The sequence below is a fragment of the Mustela putorius genome, unplaced genomic scaffold, assembly GCF_011764305.1.
Source record: "Mustela putorius furo isolate JIRA1106 unplaced genomic scaffold, ASM1176430v1.1 tig00537335_pilon_pilon_pilon, whole genome shotgun sequence".
NCBI classification, from domain to species: Eukaryota; Metazoa; Chordata; class Mammalia; order Carnivora; family Mustelidae; genus Mustela; species Mustela putorius.
In genome coordinates this window covers 2,584,437-2,596,534 of record NW_025422457.1, presented here as the reverse complement: position 1 = coordinate 2,596,534, position 12,098 = coordinate 2,584,437, and the positions used below count along the sequence as shown (strand labels likewise).

At 41.6% G+C, this 12,098-nt stretch overlaps 1 protein-coding gene across 1 annotated transcript; it reads right to left on the bottom strand.

Annotated features, from left to right (window-relative positions):
- Positions 1-3,772: 3,772 nt before the first annotated feature.
- LOC101679825 (transmembrane epididymal protein 1A-like) lies at positions 3,773-4,546 on the bottom strand. Its single transcript, XM_004767907.1, has one exon. The coding sequence runs from the start codon at positions 4,544-4,546 to the stop codon at positions 3,773-3,775; it is 774 nt and encodes a 257-aa protein (XP_004767964.1).
- Between the last annotated feature and the right edge of the window lie 7,552 nt (positions 4,547-12,098).

Sequence of the window (12,098 nt, the reverse complement as noted above, 5' to 3'; positions counted from 1 at the left end):
TGTTGGTCGGTCTGATTCTTGATGCTTGGTGCAAAATAAAGATTTGCTTGACCTTCGCTTTGTATCAGTCTTGCTCCTTTAATCACAGACCCATTATTGGGGTACCTGATTTTGGGGGGACTCAACAAAAATGGCATCTGTTTAGGAAAATTTTTTTCCCTATGATTTATGATATGCATGATTTATCAAATGCATGATTTTATTGAAAGACGGTGAACAAATGATAGCAATTTTAAATAATATTACATTTATAAATAATTTTTTGTCAAGTTAAAAAATTTAATAATTCATATATCAATGTATGCCTAATCTATTGGATGTTAACTACAATACAAATAATTGCAAATGTTTTTGTTATTTTGGAAAAATATTCCCCTTCAATTAGTAAGAGCCCATTAATAATATTCTGCCTTCAAACTGAAAAGTAAATTATTAAACTTCTCATTAAACAATTTTGTGTGGCTCTTCCTTAGCCACCCATCCTAAGGGACAGGAACTTGGTAGTGTTCTCTGTATCACTGGGCCATGAAATTCCATCCCTGGAACTGCTCTGCTAAGGTTGTGTTTGTTGGGCTTTGGTGTCTGAGCAGAGGAAACATAAAAGGCCTCAGAATTCCTATCCTGAACTCCTCTAATAAACTCCTACTTATCCATCAAAGCGCAGATCAGAATTAAACCAACATTTCATCTGTGCTACACCTGTACTAAATACTTTATTTACTCATTCACCAACTATTGGATGTGTATCTATTATGTGATGAGCTAAACAAAAGCATTTTGATTATTTTATAAAGTTGCTAAAAAACAGCAGCCATTTCAGCTCAAAGGGCATTATACACGGTTTTGTTTTTGAGATACACACATACCTATCTATATATATATGCATAGATATTTATACATGTATACACCTGTATACCTTATGTATCTATATATCAACGTTTCTAGTTATCTATCTATAATTTATACCTAGTGTTTGAATTCTGTGTTTACTCTTGTACACACACCTAAGTTTAACAAGAAACAGACCTTCATTATGTTTACCAGATGCCTGGATAACACTTGCTTATGGATTTTTTTGCCCTCCTCTTCATCCCTTCATTTTTTCTTAATTGATACTTCAACACCAAACGGAGAGCAATTGCCTTTTCCAGGCTCGTGTAAAAATGTGCCCTCTGGTGGGCGTGGTGAAGATTACACCTTTCTCTCTACAACTCTGGGGTTTTTTGCTGTTGCTATTGTTTCTAAATTTATCTTCAGTTGGTTTTACATTCCAAAGGTTTTACATCCAAAGATACAAATCCAAAGGATTACTTTCAGAGTGCTCATACCTACTGCGATGTGAAGAGAACAGAAGGACCCTTTCATTCAAACATCAGGTCTGTCCATTCTGCCATTATATCAGCCCTTAGTAATAATTCTTTGTGGCGTTGTGATCGTGCTAATATTTATTATCTTACCTCAAAAGTACATATTGTGAGACATAATAATATTGGGAGGCATTAATTACTACAGGAGATGAGTTCATGAGCATCTACCAGGAGCTCAAAAGTACTCAGAAAGGGACAGATCTGTCAGTAGATGGCTTTGATATCTCTTCAACTTCTATCTTTGTAGAGAAATAATATCTTGACATATTAATATATTAATATTAGGCTTTGCTTTTCCACCCTTGTGAATAACTTCTTCCCCAGTTAGTGGCAGACGCTGCCACAAGATGAGGTTTGTAAGAAGAGTCAATTTTTAGATTAAAAAAATCCCAAACATGCTCTTAATTCAAAAATAGGAGGGCTGAGTGAAATAGAAAACAGGAGTTTGCCATATCAGTAGGAAAGAATGCAGAGGAAAAACAGATTCCCTACTTTTCCAACCTCAGGACACTCGAAGAGGTTCAGCTAGGGTTCAAGGAAGGATGAGCTGCAAGGTTAGGCAAGTCCTGAAAAATACCCAAGATTGTGAGAGAGAAACAAGGGGAAGGGACCCAGAGGTGACAACCAGGAAGAGGGCAGGACCTACAGAGAGAACTGCAAAGCTCCACGGGTCACCAGGACCAAAGAGAGGCAAAGAAGCTGAACTAATGCCTAAGAAATGTTTTATTTCCACCCCACAGACCACGGTCACCCCGGATGGAGAGCCGCATTGTTGCCTGATTGGATACCCTACTGGTGCAAGGTGAAAGCCCTCCCTGGAAAGTTGGTGCCTGCCGGTCACAGGCATGTCATCCCGCATTCAGAGACATTGCTGACCACCCCTGAAATGACACTGGGAGGCACCACCCCCTTTGCAGTCACTCTGAATGCTCACAGCTCTTCAAACCACAGAGTAGAAAACCTTAACAAGAAGACAATAATTCACCCCTGCTACACAATAACTGTTGAACTAGGAAATTAACCAGGAAGAGTAAGTCCAGAACCAAAGGAAGACAGGTATGTCCAGTTCTCCGAAGAACTAGAAGCAAAAGGGAAACTGGAAGGATGATGACCCCCTAGAACCCTTCCCCCAGTCTCACTCTGTCCTAAGCCTGGATATTATAATCATGACCAAGAGTAAGAGAAGCCTAACAGATTGTCCGTATCCTGGGCACAGCAGGGAAAGAGGCATAGCAGGGGTCATAAAGACATTGTTTTGCAAGTTGCCAGCAATTTAACTCTACTACTTAGAATTCCACCTCTGTGGATACCAGGCATAGCATCATGTGACATAACTAGATATCTGACTGCCTTAAGCTAGTTTTTTTTTTTAAACCTTTTGAGTCTTAGATTATCATCTATAAACCTACATGATAAAATAGTTGTGAGGATTAAAAAAAATTTTTTTGTGGAATAAATAAGCCACTGAATTTCATGACACATGAGAACCAGAAAGGAGTTGTTCTAGGTGAGTCTACCACTTGGAAATGGATTGAGGTATGAACAGAATAATGGGCTGATCTATCCAGGCAGAAGAATCTGACAGATTCTACACTCAGTGAGACTCACTTCTGGAAGCACACGGGTCCTTTTGCGCCCTTGCTATGTGCAAGGTGCTGCTCTGTTGTGCTAGACCCTATGGAGGAAATTGCCTTCCAGGAGTGTGGTGATGTTATCATGGTATCACATATGCCTGAACTCACCAAAATATATACATTAAATATGTGCAATTGCTTGTAAATTAAGTATATCTCAATAAAGCTGAAAACAAAAGATCTCTTTGACAAACCATAAAAAAATAAGTCAACAATTGTTCTCTGAGCCCTTTCTAGTTAAAATAACAGTTTAGATTTCGTGTAGGTATTGAAGAGATCCAGAAAGAGAAAGGGTGAGGAGGTGCTTACTATGATGGGTAAATTATGATGTACTAAATGTAACTTGTGGTCAGTCTTCTCTTGGGTGAGTGAGGATATATATATAAAGACCCAAAGGGAAGATATAGTACATTTATTTTCATGTTCTCCTTGGGGGGGGGGGTGGGATGTGAAGATTACAGAGAGGAGAAAGGCAAAGAGAATGCCTTGGCTGGAGTTGAGGAGAGGAAGAGGAGGTGGGGGAAATACTTCGGGAGCCGAGAATGAAGGTCATTGTGACATGCTTCTTGTGTTTCAGTTGCCTGTCCCAGCACACTGCTCAGCAAATGAGACTGAGAGAAGCCAGAGGGGAGAGGGGGTAGGTCCATCCCAGTAGAGTCTGCTGCCTCGGTCTCTTCCTCTCTACCACCACCACTTCCCACAACTTCTCATCCAGGTGTTTCAGAATGCGCAGGTGATAGGAACCATTCTGGGCTTCCCCAGGTTCGGACATCAACAAATGTAACAATACCACACCACGGAGAAGCCGTAGACCCAGATCATCAACATGGCAATGAAAGCCACATGCCAGCAGAAGAAGGTGGTGACAAATATAATGTCGTTTTCATCATCGTCCATCCATTTATAGCCAGAAATTGGTTTGTACAGCATAAAACCGATCTGAATCAGCCAAGAGCCTGTCAACATATAAAAAAAGGCCTTCATCACCCAAAGCTGCAGCATATCAGGAGCCCACAGCTCTGCGACCACCACCAGCGCCAGCAGGAGTATGGCCTGGGTGAGCAGTACGTGGGACTGCAGCTCCACACCTTCGGAGTCCTGCATGTGAGACACCATCAGAGGCAGAAAGAGAAACATGCCCAGGGCTTGGGCGCCCTGCTCCAGAGCAGCACACCGCTGGGGCAGCAGGTTCTGGCTCACCACATCCACACACCCACTCAGAAAGAAGGCCATATAGAGAGTAAAGTGTTGCCACTGTTTGCGGTACAAAAAGTTTCTCTGATGATATATCTTGCTGATAAGTACAAACTGTCCCTTTATGTTATGCAGCTCTTGGGCTGCTAAAATGAAGGCACTTAATATCTTCACCAGCCCAACATAGCACACTTGCTTCAGTCTTGCCCATCGTTCTTTGCTCCAGGGATAGCTTGGCAGATACTGGACAGGGTAGTTGCATATTAAGGCCCTGGAGACTAGTCGTGCATGATAAAGTCCATAGAAGAAGAGAGACAGTCCTGGGTACAGATGGCCCTCAAAGCCTCCCATGGAACTGAAGGTAGATCTGACCAAAGGGAGAGAGAAGCAGCTCAGAAATGGTCGCCTTGGGTTCTAGAGCGTGGAGGGAGTTTCCTGAAGCCTACTTATATCTTCTCTCCAGCTCGCTGCATCCACATACATGGGGAAATGGCTTTGGAGGAAACCCAAACTTATGCTGTGGTGGGTGTCATGGCTTCCGTTCTGGTCTTCTGCTCTGGTTCATTGATAGCTAACCAAGCATTGCTAAACAGTAAAATAAGCATATTCTCCATCACAGTGCCCGGACACCTGCAGTTCTCGGAGATTATGCTATAGACTCCCCTTGCCTCTCCTCCTCGTGCTCTTCATGCCATTGCTACCTTCCTTACTTCCCAAACTCATAGGACGTAAGGAAGAGCCGAGAGAAAGCATGGAGAGGATTCAGTGTGGGGCATATCCCTTAAGATTCTTCACGTATAATCCCATACAAGTGCTAGGTACAAATGTATTCTCCTGGGTACAAACAGTCTTAGGTAAACATATACGTACAATATTCAATTTCTCTGATGTTATTTGAGGCTTGCCAGAAAAATATTCCCTCCTGAGGATCTGTCTTCTGCTGATCTCCAGAGAGATCTTTCCTCCTGAGAGTCTTTCCTCTGAGCTGAAGCAATGTTTTTCCAAGTTAAAATGTAGGTGAACAGGTTCTACTCAGCGGTGCTAATTCAGAATTCCTTGAGGATGATGTCTTGAAATAAGCATTCCAAGACACACTCCCAGGTAGCTCTTAGGCGGACTAAAATTTGAATCACTTAGTAGTATGTATGTACTGGTTAGAAAGAAGATCCTATTAAACTAAGCTTAGTGTGAAGTAGCCATCAAATATTTTCTCTCATGAAATAAGCATTTAGTTAGAATGTAATGGTCATATAACCCTTCATGACAGACAGTCAAGTGCAGGAATATCTCAGGTTAAATTTTTCTCATACTGATCCTACATATTTCCATTTTGGTTCATTTCTTGGTAAATTCTCTTTTGGTCTATCAACGGATCTTCCATTTTATTTTATAATTTTTAAAAAGATTTTATTTATTTATTTGACAGACAGAGATCACAAGTAGGCAGAGAGACAGAGAGAAGTAGGCAGAGAGAGAGGAGGAAGCAGGCTCCCCACTGAGCAGAGAGCCCAATGCGGGGCTCGATCCCAGGACCCTGGGATCATGACCAGAGCCAAAGGCAGAGGCTTTAACCCACTGAACCACCCAGGCGTCCCTATAATTTTTACTGATTAAAAAAACCACAATTTTAGATTGATCTTCATATTAACCATCTTGTTGCATTACCTATGCTCTTGCTAATTTTCAAATGATTTTTTATAATCATATGAACTTCAATAATGAAAAAATGCTCTCCTTTTAGATACACCTGTCTTTTCTAATTGTCTCTCCCAATTGCATTAGCATGACAGAATTCTGTTGTTGTTTTAACTGTGAAAGCTCCCCTCTCCTGGGAAGTGTCTCCTCTAGCCACATGGTTAAAGGGGAGCTGTCTCTTGCTGACAAATCCTGCTTTCCTCCTCACACATCAGTCAAGGGACTGAGTGCCTAAACCAGTGGAGCTGATCTAAGCCCTTCACCAACAATTTAACTAAAGAAACCAGCTCTCAGCCCTTTCATAGATTATATCAGTTCTGCTTACAGCAGAACTAATTAGCATATTGGGGTTATATTTCCTTCTCCGTGGATCCATTAATGTATTCATTATCTGTTGCTGTGTAACAGTTTTACACAATTTAATTCTGTGGCTTAAAACAACATGCATTTGGGGGACTGGGTGGCTCAGTTGGTTAAGCGTCCGCCTTTGGCTCAGGTCATGATCTGCAGGGTGCTGGGACCCATTCCTGCGTAGGGTTCCTGCTCAGCAGGGAGCCTGCTTCTCCCTTTCCTCCCTGCTTGTGCTCTCTCCCTATCTCTGTAGCTATCTCTGTGTGTGTCTCTCTCAAATAAATAAATAAAATCTTGAAAAAACACAACAGGCACTTATCTCACTTTCCGTGGGTCAGGATGCAGATAGAGCTTTGTCAGTCCTCTGCTCCCAGTCTCAAGAGATACAGTCATGACGTTGACCAGGCTTGCACTTCATGCTGAATCTGAGTCCTCTTCCAAGCTCACGGGGTTGTAGCAGAATTCAGTTCTTTGTAGCAGTAGGATTGCTGTCCCCCTTTGCTTGCTAACTATCATTTCTCATCCACTAGACTGACAAAAATTAGCTTGACAACTAACTGTCTGACAATGTGAAACAAACAGAATAATGAACATATTGCTAATAAGAATATAAATTGATACAATCACTTTGGAAAAGAATTTGATATTATATGGCATAATAGAGAAAGTTGAAGATCTACATCCTTACTTGTATATGGTAGATGGTAACGCACCCACACAAGGATCATATGCAGGAATGGTCCACAGCAGCCCTGTCTATAGCTGGCGGAGAGAAGGAAGAATAATAAAAATGTCCCTCAATTTTAAAATATGTAGATGAACTTGTGTGATATTCATAAAATAAAATATGGTAGAGAAGTAAGAATGAAAAATACAGCTACATTCAACAACATCATGATAATTTTCTGTGTTGACTGAACCCCAGGATGCCCAGATTAACTATTATTTCCAGGTCTATCTATGAGATTAACATTTGAATCAGTGGATATTGTAAAGTGGATTGTCCATCCCAATGTGGGTGGGTCTCATCTAATCCTTTGGGGACTGAATAGAACAAAAGGCAGAGAAAGATGGAATTCATCCCTTTTTCTTCCAGCCTGTCTGCTGATCTGGGACATAGATCTTCTGGCCTTACACTGGGTCTACATCATCAGCTTCCTTGGTCTCAGGTCTGCAGACTCTGACTGGAATTATACTACAGTGTCTCCAGCTTGGAGACAGCAGATGGTGAATTTCTGTGCCTTTGTAATCAAGCGAACCATTTCCTCGTGATCAATCTCCTTTATATATATCTTCTGTGGGTTCTGCTTCTCTGGGGAACTCTGACTGATACCAACATGGAACCTCAAAAATATATTTAGATGAAAAAAGAATGTAACATATACTGTGAGGTTCCACATATATAAAAAGGTCAAAACCACACAAAATTAAACAATGAGAACACATACATAGAACCATAAACAAAATTCAGGAAAGTGGTTACTCCCAGAGGGGGATGAACAAGATAGATTTGAGAGGGACACAGGCGTGGAAAATAACAATGTTTTTCTGTTCTTATAGTTGGTGGGGACCACAGGAGTGTTGTTTACATCTCAACTCTGTAGAGTTTATATGTATTCTAATAATGTTATTTTGTGTCTACTTAGTGTTACTTTTTTTTTTTTTTTACAAAAATAAGAATTTTAGGTAGAAGCACTTCGTGGAGAAGTGTGACTGGATGTCTATTCAGTCTGCTTCATGGGGAGAAGGTAGGAAGAGAGCTGTTTGCACCGGCCTCTCCAAATTCCAAAATGAGATTTTCTCTAGGACATCAACACTTACATGTATCATTCTACTACTGGCTGTTTTTCACTCAGTCATAATGATGCTTGAGACAGAACTATTTTGCTATATTTATAGAAGTATTTTGTTATATCGATAGTACTGATACATTTAATATTATATTCTTTATCTAGTCCCCTAGTGATGGACGTGTTGGTTTAGCTGATATACTTTTTAACAAACAATGCTGAGTTAATATTTTTCTTTAGAGGAGATAACCATAACTAGCATTTCTGAGTCACAGAACCATTACCTTCTCAAAATTTAATAACTAGTGATGTATCTCCCTTCAAAGTGGTAGCACAAATTTTCACTCACCCCTACAATATATTAATCAACAAGTTCTTTGGACATTGTATCCCCACCTATACTGCCCTTGTCCAAGCATGACCAACTTTGCTTTGTTGCCACATCCCTTAACTGAGGGATTCCTTAATTGGAGGGTTCCAATCCTCATCTATTTTTATCTACCCTGCAGCCAGAGTGAGCTTTTGGAATAGAGAGCTAATGATACCATTGGCTAAGTTAAATTCTCTAGTAGCCTCCGTGGCTTTGTGGATAAAATCCATGACCTTAGATTAACCCTGGAAGGTGTCTCTCACATTGGCCTGGCCTCATTTCCGGTCCCTTCCTACATGAATCATGGTCTTTAGGCATCTCAGAAGCTTCAAGTTCAGCCTGCAATGGACTTCCTATTCCACATTCTTTCTGTTTGGGAAACTCCTCCTTTCTCCTTCAAAGCTCAGCTTGAGTATTGTCTCCTCTCAACAAGGAATGATACACATCTCTATAGTTACACTTATACACATGCACTTATACTCATCTGTACAGTCACACAGTTTTACCACTCCTTATTTACTAGGAAGCATTTGAAGTTGGAGACCATGTCCTGTCTTCTTTTTCTCTTGAGAATCTAGCCCCATGCCTGGAGGTGCTCAGTGAGTGTTTGATGAATGCATATATGAGTGAAGTATCACATGAACACATGATCTCTACCATAAAATGTTTTATAATCTAGTTATAAAGACAGAACAGATACATACAAATGATACAAGGCTACTAATGCGAAAAGCTAAATGCCAAATAAGTGAAACAAAAGACCAGACCTATTTAATTAGAGGAAAGAGCTCACCCCAGCTGTAGAAGTCAGGGCAAATATGATCATTCCCAGTGAACAGCTGGAGAGGCTAACATATGTGAGTTCAAATTTTATCTTCAATTCCTTTGTCCTTGGATCTATGGGTGTGGAGGACTTGGCATAACTGTAACACAAACACTCTCTCTCTGGGGCAATATTCCCTGTACTGAGAGCACACCGTATAAACCAAGGGCAGAGTATAATCCCAGCAAAGAGCTTGGTAATGCAGCACAGAGCTCATATTCAAAGAACGTTTGTCTTTCAGCAATTGAGGTTCGTTAGTGAGGGGTAGACTAGATGGCCTCAAACCAGGCTCTGCATGTGTGGCTTTCAGAACCCAGAGATTTCATGCTGCAAGTCCTGATACAATAATTGGAAAATTCACATTCCATTAGAGGGACATAAACGAAAATTTCTCTCCTCTGACTCCTTACTGTATGAAAGAAGTAGTATCATCTAAAAGGATGAAAGGAATGGGGTTTTGTGACTAAAAATAGGTGGAATGTAAATCAAGAGCTTCTGTTTGGCCCAGTGTGGCAGGAGCAAGGAGTTCCCCATATTGAGCCAGATACACCACTGATGGGGCAGACTCCTGGGATGGGGACGGAGCAAGTGCCCACTTACGAACTGATGTTTTATAATCTACAGACAAGACCTCCACCAGAAGCAGCCCTCCTGTACTGTAGAGGATTCTGGGCTACTCATTGACTCACCCCTAGGGACAGGGTCTGATGAGCACAGGCCAATAGTAAGGTATGAAACTTGGCTGTTCATAATAATTATCTCAGAAGAGGCTTTAAAAATACAGAGCACTAAATTTTCACCCTGACCCTAATGAATAAAGTCCCTCTGGGTAGGGGCCTAGGAATCTGAATTTTGAGTTATACCCAACCAACCCCCCACCCCCCAACTATTGGTGATTCCAATGCAGGCCATCTTTCCTGAGGCTTGGAAACCATTGCTCTAGACTAGAAAGCACCATCCTCATCATTAGGCCATGCATGGGCACCATCTTCCTGCCCTAACTAACCCACAGATTCACCCAGGAGTATGGGGTGACATCTTTATAAAAGCAGAACCCACAATGTTTATCAAGAGACACGGGCATGCAGGAGGAGAAGGAGAGGGGGCAGAGATGGGAGGAGGCTCCATGAGGGATGGACAGGCAGGTAGAGCGAAGGGAAGGTGGAGGAGAAAGAGATGGAGGAAACTGAGAGAGAACATGGGGCTCAACAGAAAGGAAAGAAAGGTTGAAAGCAGCCCAGACCCTGAGAAGACGGAGACAAAGAAAAGAGGACTCAAGGGAGCCAGAGGGTGGGAGAGAAGTAAAAAACCCTCCTTGTCCTGGCTCCGGGAGACCTTATCAGGTAGTGATTAAGAAAATGAGGAGTCTGATTGGTGTTTGACACCTATTTTGGCCATTTGGTAGGTGGATGCTTTAAGACAAGGTATTCATTTTCTCTCAGATTCATTCTTCTCATAGGTAAATGTGAAATTATGGGGCATCCATGAAATATAGTATCTTAAAGCAGGTTATAAATATAAAGTATTTTAAGTTGGCAATCATAGGGCTGGATGAGATCATAGAGCCTATTTCTTCCAAATCTCTGAAGATTCACAAAGGAAGGAAGGAACTGAAGCACAGAAAGTGATTCACAGGATGTCACATGGTTAGTGGGTTAGTGCATAACAAAGTCTACGCTGAGATATTTAGTCACAAGTTGACTGTCACTAAGAAGTACAAGAGAAGTCCAGATCAACATGAGGCAAAGAATACGTGGGTGAAGGCTGTGACCCCCTTTTTTTTTACCTAGTCGCTCCACTGATGGGGCCTGTTGACACCAGAGAGACCCAAATACTTGGAAACAAGAATGTATCTGTCTTTATCCAGTGCCACCCAAGGACAAAGACTATTGGAAGAAAATAAGTAGTACAGAAGTACAGTCTTTTTGGGAAAGGAAAAATTTCATCAAGTTTTCTTTCTTTCTTTCTTTTTTTTTTAAGATTTTATTTATTTATTTGACATAGAGAGAGAGCGTACAGCAGGGGGAGTGGCAGTCAGAGGGAGAGGGAGAAGCAGGCTCTCCACAGAGCAAGAAGTCCGATGAGATGTGGGGCTTGATCCCAGGACTCTGGGATCATGACCTGAGCTGAAGGCAGATGCTTAACTGACTGAGCTTCCCAAACAGCCCTGTCAAGCTTTTCTTTTACCTGCCAGTTCATTTAGTTTATCTACTTTCAGTCAAGGTTCTGAGTTAAATTATCCAGAGCCACTTTGATCCTAGAGTGAGGGGTTGGTGGGCAGGGAGCATGGATGGGTGGTGGGGAACAGGAGAGTATCTCATTGGCAGACACTGGTATTTCCATCGCTGGAAAGACAGATCCTCTCATGTTAATTAATAAATTGGCCTTCTGGTTTACATATTAGTGTCACTCAGTCTTTCAGAACATAAACAGGCTGATAAAATTGAGTTTCTGGATCTGTAATGCTGATTTACTCTGGTTTCCTCTGACCCCCAATTCCTGCCCCACCTCACTTTCTGCCACCCCAGCTACGGCTGTCTAATGCTGCCCAGATCCCACATTTGCATTTAAAGGAGACACCTCAGAACCACCAATGCCTTAATTTGATTCATTTCAATTCCGTGTATTTGTATGAACTACATATAATCAGCCAGACACTGTGCTAAAAGCTGATACTACAAGGACGAATAAGATATGACACCTGCCCTCAGGGAACTCAAAAGCAGTACCTGGACATTCAGAGTGGCCCATAGGCCCCCAGTGTCAGCATCACTTGGGAGCTTGTTAAAAATGCAGACTCCTAGGCTCCAAATCAGACCTACCGAATCTGAATCTCTGGGTGATTTTTATGTGTATAAAGTTTGAGAAGCACTG